The 22,706-nt window shown below is 63.6% G+C and overlaps 5 protein-coding genes across 6 annotated transcripts in view; 2 read left to right on the top strand and 3 right to left on the bottom strand.

The window, feature by feature from the left end:
- Positions 1-260: 260 nt before the first annotated feature.
- On the bottom strand, positions 261-2,708 carry LOC112992079 (lysM and putative peptidoglycan-binding domain-containing protein 1). The gene is made up of 3 exons (XM_064498961.1): positions 2,113-2,708; positions 918-1,168; positions 261-768 (listed from the first exon to the last, which is right to left on the bottom strand). The coding sequence occupies exons 1-3, from the start codon at positions 2,242-2,244 to the stop codon at positions 612-614; spliced, it is 540 nt and encodes a 179-aa protein (XP_064355031.1). The 5' UTR covers positions 2,245-2,708; the 3' UTR covers positions 261-611.
- A 700-nt stretch (positions 2,709-3,408) lies between these two features.
- LOC112992068 (sodium channel modifier 1) lies at positions 3,409-6,163 on the top strand. Its single transcript, XM_026114931.2, has 8 exons — positions 3,409-3,605; positions 4,604-4,674; positions 4,814-4,902; positions 4,977-5,074; positions 5,149-5,243; positions 5,458-5,630; positions 5,772-5,904; positions 5,976-6,163. Exons 1-8 carry the CDS (start codon positions 3,555-3,557, stop codon positions 6,073-6,075), a joined length of 810 nt encoding a protein of 269 aa, XP_025970716.2. The 5' UTR covers positions 3,409-3,554; the 3' UTR covers positions 6,076-6,163.
- A 1,107-nt stretch (positions 6,164-7,270) lies between these two features.
- LOC112992067 (tropomodulin-4) lies at positions 7,271-12,406 on the bottom strand. Its single transcript, XM_026114930.2, has 10 exons — positions 12,292-12,406; positions 11,510-11,654; positions 11,148-11,304; positions 10,219-10,341; positions 9,583-9,672; positions 9,088-9,218; positions 8,215-8,322; positions 7,856-7,999; positions 7,593-7,737; positions 7,271-7,469 (listed from the first exon to the last, which is right to left on the bottom strand). The coding sequence occupies exons 2-10, from the start codon at positions 11,630-11,632 to the stop codon at positions 7,447-7,449; spliced, it is 1,044 nt and encodes a 347-aa protein (XP_025970715.2). The 5' UTR covers positions 11,633-11,654; positions 12,292-12,406; the 3' UTR covers positions 7,271-7,446.
- A 610-nt stretch (positions 12,407-13,016) lies between these two features.
- Positions 13,017-16,269, bottom strand: LOC112992080 (vacuolar protein sorting-associated protein 72 homolog). Its single transcript, XM_064498884.1, has 6 exons — positions 16,086-16,269; positions 14,908-15,060; positions 14,411-14,528; positions 14,074-14,253; positions 13,845-13,986; positions 13,017-13,594 (listed from the first exon to the last, which is right to left on the bottom strand). The coding sequence occupies exons 1-6, from the start codon at positions 16,200-16,202 to the stop codon at positions 13,204-13,206; spliced, it is 1,101 nt and encodes a 366-aa protein (XP_064354954.1). The 5' UTR covers positions 16,203-16,269; the 3' UTR covers positions 13,017-13,203.
- A 733-nt stretch (positions 16,270-17,002) lies between these two features.
- The window catches only part of LOC112992073 (phosphatidylinositol 4-phosphate 5-kinase type-1 alpha), a 30,596-nt gene continuing 24,892 nt past the window's right edge, over positions 17,003-22,706 (top strand). Inside the window, exon 1 of one of the 2 annotated variants that reach the window (XM_064499087.1) lies at positions 17,003-17,168. In XM_064499087.1, the coding sequence (XP_064355157.1) occupies positions 17,111-17,168 (58 nt within the window). In that variant the 5' untranslated portion in view covers positions 17,003-17,110. The remainder of the gene's footprint in view (positions 17,169-22,706) is intronic. The other variant, XM_064499086.1, reaches the window with a different exon arrangement.

The following is a 22,706-nucleotide window of genomic DNA, read 5'->3' as shown; positions in this document are numbered from 1 at the left end:
GGGGTGACAGCAACCCCAAAGGAATAACCATGTCCCCAAGGGAATGACCATGTCTCTAAAGGGTGACCACATCCCCAGGGCTGTGACATCCCCAGGCCTGACATCTCCCTGGGAGAGGGCGACCTTATCCCCAGGGGTGACCACATCTCCAGTGGGGTGCTGGTGTCCCCAGGGCTGCAACCATGGCCCCAGGGGGATAACTGTGTCCCCAAGGGGATGACTGTGTCCCCAGGGGGGCCGGCAGAGCAGGCAGAGCCAGGTGACAGTGCTCCATTTTATTTACAGGCTCCTGGGCAGGGGGGGCAGGCAAAGGGGGTGACCGATCCCGTCCCCATCCCCAGAAGGCCCCAAACTCACTGGGGTCCAGGTGCTGGCACGGAGGAGGGGGGGCTCCCCCCCAAAAAACCCCCAAGAACAAAAATATACCAATAAATAGGATCAGAGGGAAAATGTCGGCTGGTAAATCTGGCCCTGCATGGCCTTGCCCCAGCACCTCCCAGTGCCCTCCAGTACCTCCCAGTGCCCCCAGCCACCCGGCTGCTAACCCAGGCATCTGGAGCTGGGTGCCAGGGGAGTGTCCCTGACCGTCAGGGCGTCCCCAGGGTGCCGTGTCACAGCGTGAAGATCTCGTCCTCGGCATCGTGCAGGGCGGCCGCCCGTGGCGTCCTGGTGAGGGGCCGGGGGCCGAGCAGGGCGCGCCGGGCACCCTGGGGTGCTGGATGGGCCCCGGTGTCAGGTGCCCGAGTGCCTTCAGCCTCGGCGACGCTGCTGCGGGGGGAGACAGCGGGGTGACAACATGGGGTGGCCATGCCCACAGGCACCCACTGCAATCACCCATCCCCGAGTTGAACGTGCCCTCCAAAACCTCCGGGTTTTGCCCCAAAATCCTGGGCAAGGGATGTGGGGACGGCGCTCACCCCGTGCTGCCCTCGCGAAGCCGGCGGGTTGCCGCAGCCTTGGAGAGGCGGATCTCGGCATCGATCTGCCGGAGGAAATCGGTGGCCGAGAGGTCATGACGGGATGTGGCGGGGCAGGCCAGGCCTGCGGCTCCCTCCTCCTCCTCCTCTTCCTCCTCCTCGGGGCCAAGTTGCCCAGGGATAAGGAGCGTCGGTTTGAGGAAGATGGTGTCAGAGGTGTAGAGGCGGTTGGCACGCTTGATCTGCTCCATCTGCGGGGACCAGGGGATGGGATGGCATGGGGATGGGATGGGGACAGGGACGGGGACAGGGATAGGACAGGGACAGAGATAGGGATGGGATGGGGACAGCGACAGGGATGGGGATGGAACAGGGATGGGGATGGGATGGGACAGGGATGGGATGGGATCAGGACAGAGACAGAGATGAGGACAGTATAGGATGGGGACGGGAATAGGATGCGATGGGATGAGGATGGGACAGCGACAGGGAGAGCAATGGGGATGAGGACAGTATTGGATGGGAATAAGGAAGGGATGGAGATGGGACAGGATGGGGACAGATACGGTGATGGGATGGGATATGGACGGGATAGAATGGGACAGGGATGAAGGATGGGACAAGATCGGATGGGACAGGATGGGGAAGGGGACAGAGATGAGATGGGATGGGACAGGTATAGGGACAGGGATAGTGATGGGGGCAGGATGGGGATGGGACAGGGATGGGGACAGGGATGGGACAGAAAGAGAGATGAGGACAGCATGGAGACAGGGTGGATAGGGATGGGGACAGGGATAGGGTGGGGAAGGGGATGGGTCCCCCACACCCCCTGGCCAGCCCCATCCTCCAACCCTAGTATCCCATCCCTGTGCCCCCACCCCCCACCCCCAGGACATCCTGCCCCCCCTGCCCCATGGCATCTCCCCTGTCCCAGGCCTCCCTGCCCCACAGCAGCCCCCAGACCTCATAGTCTGGATGTCCTGCCCCCTGACAGCCCTCTGCCCCATGGCAGCCCCCCAGCAAACCCCCAGCAGCCCCCTTGCCCCATGGCAGCCCCCAGTCCCTCAGCAGCCCCCCTGCCCCATGGCAGCCCCCAGCCCCCCAGCAAACCCCCAGCAGCCCCCTTGCCCCATGGCAGCCCCCAGTCCCTCAGCAGCCCCCCTGCCCCATGGCAGCCCCCAGCCCTGCTCACCGTGACGCCGTAGCGCAGCGCCAGGCCCGCCAGCGTGTCCCCCGGCTCCAGGCGATGCTCGTGGCCCGGCAGCCCCCCCTGCCCCGGCCCCCCGCCGCCCCCCGCCCGCCCCCGCCTGAGGGGCGCCGCCATGGCAGGGTGGCCCCGCTCAGCCCCGGCCCCCGCCGTCGCCCCGGCCCGCGCTGGGGGGTCTCATGCTAAGACCCCCCACACCCACCCCACCCCTGGGGCCATGCCGCACCCTGACACTCCCCTGCTGGGGATCGGGGGGAGGGGGGACGGGACCCCCGCTTCCCGAGGGGCCCAGGCGTCCTGGCCCGCCGCCCGCGGGGGTGACGCTAAGGGCAGGCGGGCCTTTGGCCACGTCTCCCGGCCCCCCCGGCCACCGGCCCCCCCCTCAGCACCGCCGCCCGCCCGCCAAGCTCCCCCCAACAGCACCCTCCCCGCCCCCAGTAATCCCAGTCTGGCTGCGGACTGGGCAGGGAGACGCCAGGCCCGGCCGGCTCTCGCAAAGGCCTCTGGGAGATGTAGTCCCCGGCAGCGGGGGGCACCCGGGGTGTTGGCTCCCGTCGCCTCCCGCCACGGCCCGCAGCCTGGCAGCCCCGGCCTCAGCGTGTGCCCCTGCACGGGACCCCCCCGCCATGGAGCTGCCCCCACCCAGGGGCTTCCTGGCCCCTCCCCATCCCTCCCTGCCTCTTCAAGGTCCTTGCCCCCCCCCCAGGGCTCCTTGACCCCCTCTCATGGGTCATCCCTGACCCCCGCCAAGGTCTTTACCCCCCCACCCCGGGTCCCTTCCTGTCCCCCCCCCCGGGTCCCTGTTGCCCTGCTGAGTCCTGCCCCTCCCCAGGGTGCTCCCTGCCCCCCCCCCCCAGGACTCTCCCCCAAGGGTCCTCCCTGCCCCCCAGGGTACCTGCCCCCCTCTAGGACCCTCATTCCCCCCCATCCCTCTGTGACCCCCCCAAGGTCCCTGAGCCCCCCAAGAGTCCCTGCCCCCCAACCAGGGTCCTCCCTGCCCCGCAGGGTCCTGTCCCCCCCCCCGACGGGTCCCTGCCTCCCCCCCAGGGGCACTTTCTGGGCCCTTCTTGCCCTCCTCCCGGCCCCTGATCCCCCAAAATGCCCCTGCCCCTGAGGATCCTTCCTTGTCCCCCTTTGGAGCTGCCTCTCCATGGACCCCCTGTCCCCCGTGGGGGGGTTCCCTGCCCCGTCCCGGGTCTCCCCCCTCCAACTCCCCCACCCCGGCAGCCCAGCTTGAGGGTAGCGAACTACAGCTCCCAGCATGCCGCGCGCCCCGGCTGCCGCAAGGCACGGTGGGCCTGCTGGCCCCGCCCCCTCCGCTCTCTATTGGTCGTCGCGCCGGCACGCGGCCCGCCGGGAAAGGGGGCCCGGAAGCGGGCAGGGGGCGGCGGTTCCCATGGTAACCGCGGACGGCGCCGGCGGCCGCCATGTCCTTCAAGCGGGAGGGAGACGACCCCGGCCAGCTCGGCGTGCTGCAGGTGGGACCTCCGGCACCCCGGGACCCCCAGCCGCCCGGGTCCCGCACCGCCGCAATCCCGGGCCCAGCATCCCTGAGACCACCGAGAGCCCAGGGCCCCAAATATCCCCAGCCCCACGCCTTCCCCCAAATTCCCCCCCCCCCAGACCTGCCCCCGTCCTCCCTGCCCTCAAATGTCCCCCCAGACCTGCCCGCCATCCTAAATACCTAATACCTGTTCCTAAATGTCCCTCTGTTCCCCCTAAATAACCCCAGACCTCTGTTGCCATCTCCCTACTCCCAAATTCTCCCCACCTGAACTCTCCCCGCCTTCTTCCTGCCCCCCCTTAACGCCCCCTGACCATAGACCTGCCCCCCGTCATCCTCTGTCCTGACTTAACCCCTTCGACATGCCCCTGCTTCCAGACTCCCCCCCCGATGCCCCCCTGACCTGCCCCCAACTGCCTCCCAGCCCTCAAATCCCCCTGCCCACAAATACCCCCCTGCCCCCAGACCAGCCCTCCAAATACCCCCTGCCCCGACCTCCCCTTACTCAGCCTTGCCGAATATGCGCCTGTCTGTACCCTCTGCCCCCAGGCCTGTCTCTGGAAATCCCCTCCTGTCCCCCAAATATTCCTCTCCCCTACTCTGATTCCCAAATACCCCCTTGCCCCAGACCTGACCCCCAAAATACCCCCTTCCCTCACCTCAGCCTGTGCTGTTCTCCGGTCTCCTCCTCAAGTCCCCCCCTAGCAGCCTGCTTTGTCCCCCACCTTGACCCCCCGGTTTCCCCCAGCTGCCCCCCCTTCCCAGCTGCCTCTGTCGTCGCTGCTGCCTTTGGAGGCCCCCGGGGTGCCCAGGTCTCCTGGGCGAGGGGTGGATGGGTCCATGGTGTGGCCGGGCTGAGGACGAGGGTTGGTCCCCTGGTCTGTCCCACCTGGGCTGGTGAGACCGCAGGGTGAGCTGGGGGCAGAAACCCCCTCCGGCAGCAGCTAACGTGGCCTCGTTCGTCCCCCTCAGAAACGACGCGTTGCAGATCTGCTCGCCAACTACATCCCTGAGGACGAGGCGCTGCTGCTGAGGAGCGGGAGGTGAGTGGGACCCCCGCAGGTGGGCAAACCCCAAGCTCCCATGGGTCTGGGCAGCAGGAGCAACTCAGTCAGGGGGCTGCTCTGCCGATCTCCGAGCGCGGCACTGGACAAGCCTGACGGTGCCTCCTCCCTGGCACAGGTACACCTGCACCGTGTGCGCCCACCGCCCCATCTTCGACACGCTGGACGTGCTGGCGGTCCACAGGACCGGCAAGAAACACATCGCCAGTAAGCGCACGGGCTCGGCGGGGGGAGGTTGCCGTCCCGCTGGGCCAGCCGACGACCCTCTCGCTCTCTTCCAGGCCTGCAGAGCTTCTACGGCAGGAAGCGCTCGCTTGAGAATGAGGTGCAGAAGCGACAGCACGAGGAATTCGTGCGGGCGGAGGAGGCGGGCACGCAGGTGGGTGTGGACACCCCTTCCGCTCCCCGCTGGACCCTTGGCCGGCCGGCTTGAGCTCTGCCCCTTCCCCCCAGGGCTCCCCGGCCCCTTTGCTGGTGCGAACGAAGAAGATAGCCCAGAGCGCTCTGCTGAAAGCTGCTCCCTACAGCAGCCGCCACCGGAGGATGGGGTAAGACCTTGGGGGTTCCTGCCCTCTCGGGGGTGAACGAAGGGGGTGGCAGCACCTTTCCACCTTGTGCAGCTTTGTCATGGTCCCTGTCATCAACTCGCGCTCTGTGAGACGCCCCTTCCTCGGTTGCCATCCCCCGGCTGATAACGGGCGCTCGTGGGGTGGCATTTAGGGGTGACGGCTGGAGCTGGGCCTGACGCCTGTCCCACTCTAGGGCGGACAGAAACAGCTCGAGAGTGGGTACGACCCGGATAGAGCCAAGCGCTGCCCCTGCGTGCGTCGCTGCGATGGTGCCTCTGGAGCCCGGGGTCTCCTCGCAGAGGGACAGGGAGGCTGTGGACACCACCTCGGCGGCCCTGCTGCCAGGCCACTGCAGCAGGCAAGCAGGTGACAGTGGGACAGCAGCTCTGGGGCCGCGCTGGTGCCAGTGAGACAGGCCTCCGGGTTCTCAGCGTGTAACATCCCTGGCCCTGCCTTGGTTTCTCTTTTCTGCGTCTTGCCAGCTCACACTCCTCTCCGTTCTCCCAGACACACCAAAGGCAGCTGCTGCCCAGACCCAGCGAGGTGGCAAAGGAAAAGCCTCGCCGTCGCCTGCCAGCCAGCCTGAAGCCCTCAGCCCCAAGAGGTGCCAGGCCCTGCAGCGGTACCTGCAGCTCCGGAGGTGAGTTGGGCCCCGCTGGTGCAGGGAGCCCTGTGACGAGCCACGTCTCACCACCTCTCCATCCGTCGCAGCGCCGGCTGGATCCAGGACCGCTCCGGCAAGTGGGTGAAGGACGAGAACGCCGAGTTCGACTCCGACGAGGATGAGCCGCCGGTGCTGCTGCCGGCCTGAGGCTCCTGTGTGTCCTGCCTGTCCCCACGGGGATGGCACCGCGGGGACACCCCCAAGCTCCACATTAATAGAGGCAGCTGGAGGTGAAGGACGTGTCCGAGCTGTTGGGGTCTCTTGGTGGGGAAGTCCCAGGGTGCACTGGCGTGAGCAGTGTGGGGAGGATCGGGTGGTGTTGGGGACACTCAGTGCTGTATGTTTTTTGGGGTGTCCTCAGCATGGCCAGAGCGCGGAGAGCAGCTGGGGGTGCCGTCGACCTCGGCTCTAGCTTTGGCTCATCTCCGCCTTGTTCCCTCCTGTCCCTGACCCAAGTCACACTTGCTTTTTTGCCTGCTGGCAGGTGCCCCCAGGTCGTGCCCTTTTGGGGTGACAGCACCGAGCTCCCTCCTCCTCCTCCCCGGCAGCTGTCCTAGTCCTTCAGAAAGTACCTGACCCTGTCACCCTCCACTCCCCCCCCTTCACTTCCCCCCCCACCTTCTTTGCCTGCCAGCGCTCAGGTCCTGCGGGTGCCCCCACATCGGGGTGGCACCCGTGGGGCTGTTGTTTAAGAGCCCATCCCCTCCCAGCACCCCGAGCTGGCACCCGCACCCCCGGAGAAGCACCTGCCGAAGGGTCCCGCGTGGGGCCAGACCCTGACCCCGCGGAGGGCTGCAGGCTCCCTGGCAGCACCGCCTGGGGTGACGTTACACCTGGGCGCTGGGAACTACCCTCCTCTATAAGCCGATGATGGGCCGGGTGCCAGGGTGCTGTGGGGAGCCAGGCCCAGCCCAGTGCAGGCCTGGGGGCTGTTCCCGGATCCCTGTGTCCCCCCACCCACCTCGTCGGCCCCTGCGAAGCCGGGTGAGTGGCTCCATGCCAGGGGGCACCTGGCTTCTTGCAGTGGGGGTGCCCTGCTCAGCCCAGCCTGTAACTCAATCCCCTGGGTATAAATACACCGGCCACGGGGCCTGCCAGCTCCCGAACCGCGGCACCCTGCGTCACAGGGACCCATGTGTCCAGCTCGGCCCCTTTCCCCACCCTAATTAGCACTGGATTAACAGCTTGAGGCTAGTGGGGACCCCAAAAACCAGGGTGCCCCAGACCCCGCATCTCTCTAGCACTCTCACCCTCACTCAGCTAATCTGTGGGGTTCCCTGCACCCCCAAATCACACCCCAGTGTCCGACCCCATCCCCGTGGCCGCAAGCAGAGCCCCGAGCCCCTATTTCTCCGTGCTGTTTATTTACAGAGGATCCAACCCCCGAGGGGCAGAAACCTGAGCTTGTTTCCGCGTTGGGGTCGGCAGCTGAGCGCGCGCCCGTGGCTCCGGGCGGCTGCCTCGAGGCATGGTGCCCGGGGCACCGCGGCAGCCACGGGGACGTGGAGCCGCGGCGGATTATATTTTCTTCTGCTTGCGACCTGCGGGGCAGAGGGAGAAACGGGTCAACGATGGGACCCCCCTTCCCTAATTTCTACCCCCGAGCTGTGGGCGATCGACTTTAGGCCGCTCCACGCCGGAGTGGGCGCAGCTGGGGCACTCACGGAGCTCGTTGTTCTTGGTGATGGCGCTGGCGGCGCGGGCCCGCGGGCCCTGCTGTGTGAAGTGGTAGCCAAAGCGCATGACGGAGGGACGCTGCTCCAGCATCGTGGCCATCTCCATCTCCACCGTGTCGCCCAGCCGCTGGCACTGCGGAGCATGGGCCCAACTGGGTAAACTGAGACAAGTACACACCCCTCCGCCCCGCACCAGTGGGGTATCAGATCCTCGTGATCACCCTGGGCCACCCACGGGTGCCCGTCCCTACCTGGTTGTCCACCTTGAGCTCGCTCAGGGTGCTGTTCTGATACATGGCCTTGATGATGCTCATCATGCCGGCGCTGGTGATGAAGTTGGACTCAATGTTGAGGCTCTGCAGTGTCTTGTTCTCCGTCAGCATCTCAGCCACAGCCTGTAAGAGCTGCGTGTCACCTCAGGGTGTCACCAGGAGCCAGCATTTCTCCCACTGGCATGTCCTGGGCAGCCAACACCCCCGTGGTGCTGGGGAGCTGTGGAAAAGCCACTGCTGGGTGGTCTTTGCAGCTCCATGCCTCCAGTATGGAGCTAGGGGAAGGGGACCACATCCCCTCTGTGTCTGGGGACACAGTGGAGGGACCCAGGACTCACGGTGGCCACGGGATCGTTGCTGCGGGTTGCTACCAGGCTGAGCTTCTTGACGTGGGTGTTGGTTTTCATGGCCTCGCAGATGGCCTTCAGCGTGGAGATGGGAATGTCCTGTGACAAGGGGACAGGGGTGTCACCAAGGGGGTGGGGGCATTCCCAAGGGGATGCAGGATGTCCCAAGGGGATGTAAGTGTCACTGAGGGCATGTGGGATGTCACCAAGGGGACAGAGGCATCACTGAGGGAATATGAGTGTCACCAAGGGCTGGGGGGTATCACCAAGGACTGGGGACGTGGGGGGGGGGAGGTGACATGGATGTGTGGATGGAGGGACAGACAAGCAGGTGGCAGAAACCAGTTGCCCCCAGGAAAGCACTGCCCTGCCCCTGGCTGGCTGCTCCTCCCGGACACCTTGTGGCCCCTGGGACAGGGACCAGCACCTTGAGGACCCTCTAGGGACACCCTAAGATGGGAACCAGCATCCTGGGCACATGCCATAGACACCCCTGGATGGGGACCAGCACCCCAGGGACACCCAGAAGGGGGAAATGTGCCTCAGGGATGCTCCAGGACAGGGACCAGCATCTTTTGATGCCATTCAGACAGTGGGACAGGGACCTGCTCCATGGGGATGCACCAGGATGGAGACCAGCTCTGGGAATGCGCTGGGGATGCGCCAAGATGGGGACCAGCACACCAGGGACACTCCAGGGCAGTACTGGCACCCTGGGGACACCCCAGGCACACTGCAAGACAGGGATCAGCCCCCTGGAGATGCCCCCAGACAGGATCAGCACCCCGGGGATGCCCCAGGGACACCCCTGGATCGCAACCAGCACCCTGGGGACACCCCGGGGACACACACCAGGCCCCTCACCTTGATGTTGTTGAGGTTGACGTCCTCCAGGGTCCCATCGTTGGCCTGGATCTGCCGCAGTGTCTCCTCCACGTTGGTGGGATTTGGGGGCTCGTCTGGCACCGGCTTGTATTTGTCTGGCTTCACCACGCCTGGGCGGGATGTGTGTGTGCACGGGCCCGGGCGCACCAGGGTCCCCCGTGTCCAGACACGGACATGTGCCCGTGAGGCCACAGAGCCAAGCACAGACGTGTGTGTGGGACCATGCATGGTCAGAGGTGGACCCAGAGGCATGGCCACATGTGCATTCCCGTGTGGACACATGTACACAAGCGTGTGCGTGCACACGCACGCAGGACACACAGACACGTGTGCGCACACATGCACACGGCTACCCCACCGCATCTCAGGAGGCATCCCTGGTCCTGACCCCCAGTTCCCAGATCTGATTCCCTTCCCCGGCCCGGCCCCGTGTCCGTGCCCATGTGTCCCATGTTCCTGCGTGCGGACACTCACTGTTGATGCCCTCCGTGTTGGAGATGGTCCCGCTGCAGAGCGCGTCGTAGTACTGCTTGTTGCTCATCAGCGTGTACATGCCCAGGATGGCTGCGGGGCCACGGTCAGCCGGGACCCCAGGTTGTCCCAGATTAGCCCCAATTGCCCCCAGGACCACCCAGCGCCACCCCAATTGCCCCTAGGACCACCCAGAGTGGCCTCAATTGCCCCCAGGACCCCCCAGAACTGCCCCAATTGCCCCCAGGGCCCCCCCCCCAGCCACCCAAATTGCTCCCAGGACTCCCCAGAGCTGCTGCAATTGCTCCCAGGGTGGCCCCAATTGCCCCCAGGACCTCCTGCCCATGGGGACGCCGGGGCCTGGAGCAGCACAGGGTGGCAGGGGGCCAGCGCTGAAAGCCAAGCGAGGGGTCAGGTGCTGCTTTTAGCCAGGCCCTGGCTTGGGCCCAGCGTGGAGGCGGGGGGGGGCTGCAGCGCACATCTGGAGGCTTGCACACACGTGTGCAACGCCAGGGATTGCCCCCACAGAGCCGGGGACATATGCGTCACCCTTGTGTGACATGGCAGTGCATGCACACACACCCCCCCCCCGTGTCCCATGTCACCCCACATGCCACCCCAGGGCAGCGCCAAGCCCACCTGCGATGTCGCACATCTCCGCATCGGTGGCGTTGGCCAGTGCCTCCTCCAGCTCCGGCTCCAGCGTGATCTGCTCCTCGCGCGGGATCTCCCTCGTGGGGTTCTTGGGCACGAAGGGCTTCCCTGGGCATGGGGGACACAGGGTCACTGCCTCGCGCGGTGTTGCACCACTTCGTATTGCGCTGCACTGCTCTGGACCAGCTCCTACCGCCTCCTCCTGCATTGCACCCCTTCATACCACGTCGCACTGCCGGGTACCACGTTGCACCACTTCATGCTGGCTCATACAGCGTTGCACCGCCTCGTCCTGCCTCGTGCCACATCGCACAGCCTTGCACCACCGCACATGGCATTGCACCGCCTCGTCCCGCATTGCACCTCCTCGCACCGCTTTGCACCGCCTCGTCCCGCATTGCACCTCCTCGCACCACCTCGTCCCGCATTGCACCTCCTCGCACCGCCTCGTCCTGCATTGCACCATCGCGTGCCACCTTGTGCCACCTCACCCTGCCCTGTGCTCCGTCGCAGCGCCTTGTGTCCCCTCGCGCCACGTTGCCCTGCCTCGTGCCACGTTGCGCCGTCTCACGTGGCCTCGCACCACCTCGTGCTGCCTCGCAAGGGCCCAGCGACGCCGGTGACACCAGCTCTGGGCCCAGGAACCTCGTGCCCCTGTGCTGGGGGGGCCAGGGCAGTGCCTGGATGGGTGACATCGCTATGGGGTGGCAGTGCTGGGGGTGAGATTGCCGGGAAGAGGGAGGGTGTGACACTGCGGGGGGGGGCATGCATGTGTGTGACATTGTCGGGGGAGGTAGCCATGCCCGGGGCTGGCGGGGACCCAGCTCACCCAGGACATCTGAGCCGAGCTAAATAAGCTAAATATACTCGGCGCCGTGGGGCCCCGGCCCCCCGTGTCCCCCGTGTCACCGCACCTCGCTTTTCGCCGGTGAAGGGCACCAGGTCGTCGCGCTCGCCGGCCTCCAGCGCCTGCTTCTCCAGGTGCTGCAGCAGGGCCGCCCGGTCCAGCGGCCCCGTGGGGCTCTTCTGCGTCTGGTCCCGCTGCCGCAGCCCCGCCGGCAGCAGCATGTTCTGCGGAGGGTCCCGTGACACCCATGGGTGCTGACGTCCGGCTGCCCCAGGCTGTCACCCTCTCTAAGGGACACCCCCCTCCCCGCACCTGGGCTGAACCTGGGCCTCCCGGGATGCTCCTGCTCTACGACTCGGGTCTCCCTCCCCACCCAGCCCCGGGGACAGGACTCGGGCATCCGGGTGCCCCCCACCTTGGGGTGCCCACCTCGGGGTCCATCTCCAGCAGCTCCAGGTCGAGCTGCGCCAGCTCCTCGGCCGAGAGCTCCCGCAGGATCTTGTCCTCATCGATATCCCGGTACTTCTCCAGCTCCTGTCGGTAGGACGTCATGGTGGGGGGCCGGGGGGGCGGCCTGCGGGGGGGACAGGGCAGGGCTGAGTGGCCAGTGGGACGGTCCCCATGGCAGGGGGACACCCCCATGCCAGGGTGAAGCCTCCCCAGGCTGAGGGCACCATGGGGCACCCCAAGGTGGGGGCTCCAGGTGGTTGTGTGGGTGCAGGGAGAATCCCCCCCCCCCAAGCAGCCACCTGTGGTCGCTCCTGGGGAAACCCGGGCTCCAGGGTGCCCTGCAGGGCTGGGACTTAGGCATCCTGCCCCCCACCCCAGCAGCGTTCCCCACTGGTCCCAGTTTGGCAGCCCCAGTAGCAGGGGGAAGCACCCAGAGCCGCTTGTGCCCCCTCCCATCTGTGCCCAACACCCCTCTGTCCCCGCACACCTGCCCCCCCCTTCCTTGGGGGGAAACATTGACACTCGGGACGTGACGCCCCGGACACTCAGGCCTGGTCCTCCTCGAGAAAAGGAGCATGAGTAAGGATTTGCCCCCGGACGCCTGGGTCCCAAGAGCTGGGGCACCCCGGGAGGGACAGACACTCACGGGGGAGGGCTGGGGGATCACCCAGGCCCCCTCCCCTGGCAGCGGACACTGAGCCGGTGTCCCCAGGGGAGGCCCTGCCCCCCCGCCCCAGGTCCCCCCCGGCCCAGGGCCCTACCTCGCCGCTGGCTTGGGGCCGCTGAGCCTGCCTGGGTGCAAGCCCCGGTGCTAAGCCAAGGGCTCCAGCCGCGCAGGGCATGAGATCAGCATTTTATTCTGCGAGCCGGCGGCGGGGAGGGGCGAGATCACATATCCCCGAGCGTTATCGAGCCCTGCCAGCGCCCCGCGTCAGCTCCACCCCAGCGCCCGGGGCCTTTGGGGGCCCCTCGCGCCCGCACCGGTGGCTCCGAGCACTCCCCGGGGCGCTGGGGGATCAGCAAGGGGCTCACTGCTATTTGTGTCCGCCCCGGCCAGGGGAGAAAAGGGAAGTTTGGGGCTGGTGGAGGCTTTCCCGGGGCTGGGGTCTCTGGGGATGAGGCTCAGGCCTGTTCCTGGCACTGCAGGGACATGGCGAGGCTGAGCTGCATCTCCTGGGGCCCCACAGATCCCCCCAACATCCCCCTTCTCCCCCGCAGGGACGTCATCCCCCTCTTTGCTCCAAGATTGCCCGAGGTGACTCCGCTTCCCCCTCCCCCAATCCGCCAGGATCAAAGCCAGGAGACGGAGACCAGAACGGTCAGGGAACAGGCACTCCTGGGGCAATGCCACGCTGGGGAGACTGGGAACAGCTACTGCTTGTTTATTGTAGGGTCTCCTGGAAAACAAGAGGCTGTACGCACCGTTTGTTTACTGTAGGCCCTCGTGGAATTGCAGGCGCTACTTGTTTACTGGTGGAAACGACAGTCGGCAGATATCAGCTTTATTACACAGCTGCTACTAGGATTTATTTCTTTTATATAAAAACAGTATAAAGTAGATAAATAGAACAACAAACCATCGTCCAGAGGGGCTGGAACACAGAGAGGACGAGAAACCTCAACTCGAAGCCACCCAAACACGGCCACGAGCCCCCCCAGACCCCCAGCGGCGCTCAGGTTGCTGGGACGCTCTGCTTGATGATGATCTTCTGGCGGGTGGCGCGGATGTTGGGGTCAGGGCCGGGGGGGCCGGCCCCCAGGGTGGCAGAGGCGGCCGCACTGGGCAGCCCGTGCGCGGTGATGTATTTCTTGTAGGCCTCGCGAATGATTTTGAAGGCGCGGATGTTGGAGTAGGGGATGTCGGTGATGGGGTCGCGGTAGACGGCCGGCTTGTGGGTGACAGGGCAGATCTCCCGCACGGGCAGCCGGGGCTGCTTCACCTTGGGGAAGAAGCGCTCAAACGTCTCGTCATCGCTGAAGGTGATGAAGGTACGGGAACACTTCCCGATGGAGGTCGGAGCCACGGCCGGCGCTGCTTCTGCCTGTTGCGGGTCTTGATCCAACCTGGAAAGGCTGCAATTAGCTCTGATGGGACACACAGGGCTTGGGAAAACCCCGAGGCAACTCCCAAATGAGCCAAAGCCACCAAATCCTCTGCTTCATCCCCCCCGCGGGTCTAGAGCGCAGGGTTAGGGGGCTGAACGCACCGCTTGCAACCCGCTTCCCCCTCAGCACGACGGGATGGAGAGCAGGGAGGGATTTTGGGGTAGGCAGGCACCGGAGGGGCCTGGCTGCATGCTGCAAGACCACCTACCCCTCCACGTCCACGTTCTCCTCCTTGCTCAGCTCCGTGATGAGGGGCATGGTGACGGAGCAGTAGCGGATGATAGGCCCCACGCACTTCCGTTTCTTCTGAACCTGCTTCTTCTTGTCGGCCTCCAGGCGCTCGTAATTCTCTGCAGAGGTGGGGACAAACGGGGTCTCAGCACCCCACCGACGCCCTCATTCGCCTGCCCATGCCGCCTCGGGGCGGCCCCGCTTACCCAGGGAGCGGAGGTTGATCTCCTCCGTGATCTTGGCCTCTTCCAGCAGCTCCTCCTGCGTCAGCGGGCGGTCGTAGTTGGGGCCGCCCTTCTTGCGCTTGGACTGCACCTGCCGCTCCTGGATGCGGAGGAAGGTCTGGCGCGTGTGCTCCGTCGTCGACTGCCGCATGTGCTTCCGGCCTGCCGCCAGCGGGCGGGAGTCAACCGGGGGCACCCGCAGGGCCTGGGCCACCCCGCGCAGCCTGAGCCGGACCCCAGCGCCCGGCCCAGCTTTGAAAGCGGCCTCAGAGGGACCCGCTCCCAGCCCGCCCAGGTGGATGCATCCCAGCCCACGTACATTCGCTGTCTCCCACTTCATCCTGGAGCTCCAAGGGGGTGGATTTCACCTCTCGGGCCTTCTGGGAGCTGCTGCTGGGAGTGTCCAGCTTCTTGGGTCGCAGGCTCTTGATGGGCTCCTACAGGAATCGGATGCGAGGCAACATGAGAAAGGAGAAAAATTCCCTCACCACTTTCAGCCTCGTTTAAACGAGAACCTGTTCGGGGACCAGACAGAGGTCCTCGCTGAAGCACCAACAGCCCCAGAGAGGAACATCTCCCCCTCAGTGACAAACGACATTGTTAATCACAGCAGCACTGTTAGCTTGTCTTAATTATACCACTTTTCCGGGGATGCCTGTATCTTTTCCCAGGATTTTGGAGGTAGCAGAGGTCCTCACAACACTTCTGTCCTTCTCCAAGGACAGAGCAGGGAAGTCCTGGGATGTGTTTGTGCCTCCCAGGACTGGGATGGGGGCCCAGGAGTCCTGAGCCCGATCCTGTCCCGCCGCTCCTCACCCTGTAGGCCTTGGTGACCACACGGCGCCGCTGCTTGGGCTCGCTCTCATCCTGGTCGCTGGTTGGCTCCTCGCCCTCATCGATGTCAAAGTCCGAGTCCACCTCGTCATCGCTGTCTGACTGGTCGCCCTTGTACTCATCGTCACCCGACTCCTGTGGGGACAGAAGGGCTGCGTCACCCCCACAGAGTTTTGCTCCCCGGCCCACGTGGCCAGGGGTCTCAAGCCCCAGTGGCCTCCTGCCCCATGGGGCAGGGAACCTCGTCTCTGTGGGGGCAGCTTCTCTCAGTGTCCCCCAGGCAAGAGACCCTACTGCTTCCCCCGCCTCCCTGCTGACCCCCATCCCCTTCCCCAGACACCCCCAGGCTTCCTACTATCCCCAGGGTCCCCCTGCAACCCCCAGCAGCCCCCCATGGTCCCAGTACCCCTCGTAGCACTGCGACCCCCAAACCTCCCCATGTGCCCCCAACCGCCATGTGCCCTCCCCCAAGGACGCTCAATACCCAGTCAGAGCCCCCCCAATGTCCAGCACCCCCCCAGCCCCCTCCCCACAACTCGAGGGCTCCCCAACCCTCCCAGGGTCCCCTAAAAGTCTCTAATACCCACCCAGGACCCCTTCAGACTCTCCCAAATATGCTCCCAGAATCTCCCACACCACCCAGTGCCCCCATAAAGGCCCCCCAACAATTTCAGGGACCTACCAGGCCCCCCCCAAATACCCTCTCTTGGCCCTCCGGCCTTACCAGGTCCCCACAAAGACTCCCAGTACTCTCCTAGGGCCCCCCAGTGCCCTCGGGACCTCCTCAGACGCCCTCCAAACACCCTCCCAAGGTCCTCTGTTCCCTCAGTGCCCCTCTAAAGGTCCCCAACACCCTCTCAAGGCCCCCCCAAACCCTCCAACACCCTCAGGGCCCCCTTAGACACCCCCAAATACCCTCCTAGAGTCCCTACAGCCCCCCAGAACGCTCGGGACCCCCTCGAGCCCCCCATATATCCTGCCAGGACCCCCAAGAACGCCCCAAACACCCTCACAAGGACCCCTCAGAGCCCCCCAAATACCCTCAGAGCCCTCTCGGACCCCCCCAGTCCCCTCCCCGCGGCCCCGCGCCTCCCAAGGCCCCCTCCCCCAGGCCTCAGGGCCCCCTCGCCCCTCCTCAGGCCTCCCCGCCGGCCCCGCACCTCTGTGAAGCCGCCGTACGTGGTCTGGTAGAACTCATCCTCCTCCTCGGCCTCCAGCAGCCCCGAGAGGCGGTTGCCGGCCGTGCGCCGCGGGGCCCTGCCCTCCGCCAGGCTCATCCCGCCGCCGCCGCCGCCGCGCTCGGCGCGCCGCTGCCCGCCCTGCCCCGCCCGCGCGCCGCAGGCAGGCCGGGCCGAGCGAGCGCCGAGCGGTCGATGGCGGCGGCGCGCCCTCTAGGGGCTGGTGGAGGGCACTGCAGGGTGCGGGGCCGGGGGGGCTCCGCTGTGGGCTGTAAGGCCTGCGGTGACTCCTCCGTAGTGCATGGCCCCCGGGGGGATCCCCTATAGGCTATAGGGCCCAGGGAGGCTCCTCTATAGAGTATGGGGCCTGGGGTAGGCTCCCCTATGGGGCCTAGGGTAGCACCGCTATAGGGTACAGCCCTAGGGAGGCTGCCCTGTGGGCTATAGGCTGCTGTATAGGTAGGTATAGGCCCTGGGGGGGGCTCCCCTATGGCGTCTGAGGTGTGACGTCACCGCCGCGCCCTGGCGTGACGTCACCCGCGGCATGTGCCCCTCTCCTCCCCCCTCCCCGCGGCATTGTTTTGGCTCGCCCCGTCACGTGACCCATGGCTGCCTCCACGCTTGCTTCACCCGCTCCCTTTGCGCGCATGCGCCCCACGCAGTCCCCGCCAGCTCCACCGGGCATTAAAACAGGCGGGGCCGCCGCCGCCGCCGCCGCTGTGGGGTTGTTTTTCGCTTCCCGCTCTGTGCTGAGTGGTTGCGTCCGGGGGCGGGGGCGCGTCCAAGCTGGGGGGGAGAGGGAGGGGCGCAGCCGCGCGGGTTCTGCGTGCGGGCGCCGCGCTCCCCCCCCGCCCGCGGCTGGGTGGTGCGGTCCTGAGCGGCAGGGCGGGGCGGCGCGGGCGGTACCAAGTCGGGAGGGGCGGCGCGGGCCGGACCCAGCCTGGGGGGCGGGAGCGGGGGGGAGCGCACGAGCCGGCGGCCGCCACAGGAGGAGGGAGCGCACCAAGATGGCGTCTGCCGGGCCCGAGTCGGGGGGCAGCAGCGGGAGCAGCGGCGGCCTGGCGGGTACGGGGCTTGGGCCGGCGCGGGCGAGAGGGCCGTGGGGGATGTGGGGCCGAGCTGGGCTCCGAGGGGGCTGTGGGTGTGTGGGGCTGGGCTCAGTTCGGCTCGGCCTTCGGGGCGTGTGTGCGGCGTGGGGTGTGTGGGGCTGGAGTGGGCTCGGGGGGGGAGAGGCCAGTGGGGTGTGTGGGGCTGGAGTGGGCTCTGGGGGGGGAGAGGCCAGTGGGGTGTGTGGGGCTGGAGTGGGCTCTGGGGGGGGAGAGGCCAGTGGGGTGTGTGGGGCTGGAGTGGGCTCTGGGGGGGGAGAGGCCAGTGGGGTGTGTGGGGCTGGAGTGGGCTCTGGGGGGGAGAGGCCAGTGGGGTGTGGGGGGCTGGAGTGGGCTCTGGGGGGGGAGAGGCCAGTGGGGTGTGTGGGGCTGGAGTGGGCTCTGGGGGGGAGAGGCCAGTGGGGTGTGGGGGGCTGGAGTGGGCTCTGGGGGGGGAGAGGCCAGTGGGGTGTGGGGGGCTGGAGTGGGCTCGGGGGGCGGGGAGAGGCCAGTGGGGTGTGTGGGGCTGGAGTGGGCTCGGGGGGGGAGAGGCCAGTGGGGTGTGTGGGGCTGGAGTGGGCTCTGGGGGGGGGGGGGGTGATACCTGTGGGGTTTGCGTGGCTGAGGTGAGCTTTGGGGGAGAGGGTTGTGGGGTGTGTGGGGCCGAGGTAGGCTGGGGGGGGGGGTGAGGGCCGTGGGAGGTGTGGGGAGAGGTCCATAGAGTGTGTGGGGCTGGAGTGGGCTCTGAGAGGGAAGGAGGGTCATGGAAGGTGTGGGGCTGAGGTGAGCTTGGGGGGGGAGAGTGAGGGATGTGTGGGGCTGAGAGAACATGAGGGGGATAGGCCTGCGTGGGCCTGTGGGGACTCCTAGGGGAGTGAGGGCCGTGGGGTGTGTGGGCTTGGGAGGAGCTCGGGGAGGGGGGACACCGTGGGGGCTGTGGGGCTGGGTGTGCGCAGGAAGGTGCTTGGGCCCTGGGCTCAGCCTGGTGTGAGGTGGGAGAGCGAAGCCCTTGGGCCGGGGCACGGCTCTGGGGGTGCTGCCTGGGGCTGAGGGTGGGAGGCAGCACTCCGGGGCAGCGGGGTCCCCAGTGCTGTGGGGCGAAGCGGGAGGGCGCTGAGGAGAAGCTCTGCAGGGCGTGGGGCAGTGAGAGCGGGAGGGTTATGGGGCAATTCTGAGTGGGCTGAGCTCTGCAGAGCCCAGCCAGCTCTGTGGGGTGAGCTGGGGTGGGAGGTACCATGGGTGCCAGCAGCAAGATCTCTCTATAAGACTGACCCTTTACCGGCAAGGCGCTCCTGGGTGCGTGGTGAGGGCCCTCTGGGCACGAACGGTGGCGGGTCGGGGGGCTCGAAGTCCTCCCACAAATAGACAGTGGGGTGTTCACAGAGGATCTTGGGGAGGTGGGATTGAGTTACCTTTAAGGGGTGCCCTGATGGCTTGGGGGGGTGGCTGAGCCTGCTACAGCAGGGACCCAAGAGGTCATTGCGAGGGGAAACTTGACCCTTTTCCCTTGTATTGCTAGAGCCCGACCCCCGAGTCAGGTTGCTTTCCCTTGGGGGAGCAGTGGGTGCTGGCTTCACTTATTCCGCTGCTGGAGGGCGGTGGGGGTAGCTGAAATAACTTCCTTCAGGCAGGGCTGTGTTTTGCGGTGCTGGGGAAGGGGGAGGATGGCATCTCCCTGGTGGAGGCACCCTCTTCCCTGCTGCGTCTGATGTTGGGTAATGTGAAGGTAGCTCATCAAAGCTGTTCGGTGCCTGTGGGAGGCAAGAAGATCTGGGAATGTAAACATCTTCTGGTTAGACTGATTTTAATGACTAAAACCAGATCTGATAGAAGTCAAGGGAAAGGTCCTGAAGACTTCCAAAGCCTGAAGGTTTCTCTTGCTCCGCTGATTTAAATTGCATTGAATCGGCAGTCGGAGGGTACCTGCTAATCCTAGCTGAACGAGAAATATGCTGAATTCAAACTGGGCGCAGTTCTCATCCTTGAAGAATCCCGTAATGATAAAGTGGGGGTGTGTGGCCCTGGGATAAAATAAGGTACTTCTTGGTTCTTAAACCAACTCCGCCTCCTCCAGTGTTTTGCAGGTAGTGTTCTTGCAGCTTTCTTGGGGAAGCTGAGAGCCTTATTCCCCCTTTAATACGGTCCCCAAACCAGCTTTCTCATGCTAGTTTGTGGCTCGAAACAGAAATGGCTTTCTAAAAGCCTTTTAATTTGCATTTGGTAAGATGCATCCATCCTTCCTGAGTTGCTCTGGTGGAGAGTGAGGAGGATGTTTGTTTATTATAATGCAATATGCTGGAACTTCCCGGTCAGCAAGAAATCTCTTGTCACTTGAATTGCAGCAAGAAAACAAAACGTAAGGGAAGACTTCCAGCTGAACCTGAGCCTCGTGTGGTGCCCTCAGTGTGTCGGTGCTTTGTACCTTAAGCCGCACTGTCTGCTACCCTGAGTCTCTCGTAGAAGCATTTAGGGACAGATCCCAATGAGGACCATGCCTAGGCCTCCCCTTTGTAGTTAGCGGGCTAGGTGTGTAAATCCCTGGATCCTGAACACCACTGTGAAAGGAATTATTTTCATAACTGCAGCGAAGTCAATGGGGCGGCGTTGTCTGGGTGTCACCTGGGAGGGCTGCGTGTTGGTGTTAGGCTTCCTGGGTTCTTGGATGTGACCACTGGGTGGTTTTGCAAGTGGATCTCTAACGTGTTCGCTTCGTATTTGTTCACCTTGTGACTCGGCATGGGCGAAGTAGTACCTGTTGGTCCGATAGAGCCAGTTTTGTGAGGAAGAGATTGCTTCGGTCTTTTTTGGCTACGGCAGGCATACTGTCTCAGCACAAAGGGCTGAGCGTTTGGGGGCTGGACCCTTGGGATCTTTTCCTTGCCCTGCTTTGGGGCTTCCTTTGAGATCTTGATCTTTTCCCATGCTTCCCTGTTTCCTAATATGGAAAGGAGGAGCCTGCTTCAGAAGGCTCTTAGGGCTTGAAGGGTTTCAAAAGCTTTGCTTAAGAGGAAAACATGCAAGCACACAAGTAAATCTCTTCTGTCTTCCTGTTGAAATAATTGCCATTGTTTGCTTCTCAGGGTAGCTAGGTGTTGGCCAACACACATTTCCCACAGAATTTGAATCCCAATTATTGCAGAACCTCAACCATGTGACATATGTGATATGTGATGTATGATCACCTTGACTGATCGCTGCCGGCACAGGCTTTATATCTCTGCCTTCTGTTGTCGGTCCAATCTCCGGGAGACTCAGGCCCTCTCTCCACATGGCAGCACAGAGGAATATCTTGTGCACGCTGATCATCGCCTCCCTGTCCAGGGCTGGGACTGCTCTAGGCAGGATTTGGGCTTTGGGTAGGATGTGGTCTGCAGCTTCCCGAGAGAACAGGTAGAACTGGAGACGGTGAGAGCTGTGAGCCGCTGTCCTTGCGTGGCTAAGAGAGGGATCCTGAAATGGGCATCTGGCTGCCAGTGTTGGTAACGTGGCTGTAAAAGAGCTGTCTCTACAGGGATCCCGCTGTGCCTGTCCCCCTCCTAAAATGTCTCGTGCAGAGAGACCTGGCCTGCAGTGCCTGTGTTTATCACTACCTTGCAGTCCTGCCAAGCAGAGACATTTGACTGTCTTGCCAAGCGCATTTTCCCGTTCTTGCATTGGAATACCAAGGCCATGAGCAAACAGCAGGTTAGAACAGTAACTAGTGCTTTTGTTTTCACCCTGGGCAGAAGCTGGTAGGGCACCAAAATCGGTCTTGGGCCAGAACATGGCCTTAAAATGCCAGCGGAGCAGCTCCACAGAAGACGCAGGACAGCCAGCAGGTAGGAGGAGGCCAGTAGTTGGTGGTGGAAGCCTGTTATTTTGGACACGAGGTTTTACATTTTCTCCGTGGTAAACCTTAAACCATCTCCAGCCCTGCCATGGCCTGTTGGGGCAGTGCCCACCCTCAGTGCACGCGTTGCGGTTCACCCTGGGGCTGATTACTCAGTTAACTGATGTCTTTCAGCTCAAATAAAGGGGATGTGAATGATGCTGAAACTCCCACCCTTTCCTCCTCCCAAGCCAAGTAGGCAGCCTTTCCCTCTCTCCTCGACTGCGCTAGAGCCCTGCCTCGGCGTGTGTTTAACTTGCCGGGGAAGCACCCGGGAGGTTTTCTCATTTTGTTGCTTTCGCTTTGAAGCAGCATGTGCCAAAAATGCTAATGTGGGATTTCAGTTGTTTGGTTCTTTGTGCCTCTGGCGCAGTGACCGCTTTATAATTAGGGATCTGAGCGAGCTGAGAGTTCATTGTCACCCTGGCTTCGGGCCCCTCCCCGAAGTCCACAGACAAAAGAATTGCTCTCAAAATGGCTCAGTCACTTCTGGGAGCAGGAGAATTACTCTGAGGCATCTGAAGTGAGCTGAGAGCAGGCCCCTGAACTGCTCAGTCCTAAATAGAGGTATAAAACCTCTAGAAAGTCTCATCTACCCCACCATCAAATTCTGCAGGAGGGGCACTGCTTTCTTGATCCAGCCTAGTGCAGGAGGAAAGATCAGGTTATTATGCAAACATCTGAATGGCTCATCATCTTTAAGCTTAAAATCAGACATCAAATGACTTCCCAAGACCTGTCGCTGAGTTATAAAAGTCTCTCTTGCAGGCTTCCCAAATATCAATTGTGAAATCTAAAACTGTCTCTTTGGGTGTTGTGGACTGGTTTCGCAAGCCAGGTCCTGGTGTCTAAACTGTCACCATCTCTTTTGGCAGTATGATGATGCTGTGGGAATTCTGCTTATTTGTGATAATCATCCTGGCACTGGGCAGAGCTCCCTTTTCTTTAAGATGGTGATGAAGACTGTAGTTGAAAGAACAAAGATATGAGCTAGCTTGTCTAAATAAATGACAAATACATCTGTCAGAGGGAAGCTTGTCTAGAAAAGTAGTAGCTAGAAAGCAAGTGAAAATCATGTGGTTTTGGGGGAGCACTGATGACCCATAGTAGTTTCCTGAATTATAACTGAATTTCCCTTTGGAAAGTAAAAGCTGCTCCTCCCTCTCTCCGGCTTCGCCATGTACTGCTACAAGGCTCGCTCACTGCTTTTCCCCTCCCTGCCACCCCAGTTAGTCCCATGGGAAATGCAGGCTTGAAAAGCCTTTTTCGGCAACTGCCTCGACTCCATCCTACAGGGTAGGAGCTGTTGTCTCTGCGTGGTCTGTGTGCTGCTCTCCTCCCAGACCCTTTTTTGGGATGGTTATCTTAGGAAACTGCTGCCTCTGAGGACTGTTTGAGCTGGGGGCTCAGGGCTGAATTCTTTCCCTGCTCTGGGCCGTGGGTCTCCAACTGGAGGCAGAGGCATGTTAACGCTGCTGCGTGTGCTGCTTCTCTTAGCTCGTACAAAGCTTCATTCTCCAGGACTGGCGCTTCGTTTTTCCCCCAACTAGAAAGTATGATGACAGGCGTAAGTTGTTCTTGTTCTTTCTTGATTACTATGTAATAGTGGTGATTAAATATATGATCTTGCCACATCCCTATGGACTCTGC

The sequence above is a fragment of the Dromaius novaehollandiae genome, chromosome 29 (assembly GCF_036370855.1).
Source record: "Dromaius novaehollandiae isolate bDroNov1 chromosome 29, bDroNov1.hap1, whole genome shotgun sequence".
Lineage (NCBI taxonomy): Eukaryota > Metazoa > Chordata > Aves > Casuariiformes > Dromaiidae > Dromaius > Dromaius novaehollandiae.
This window is presented reverse-complemented; position numbering and strand designations above follow the sequence as displayed.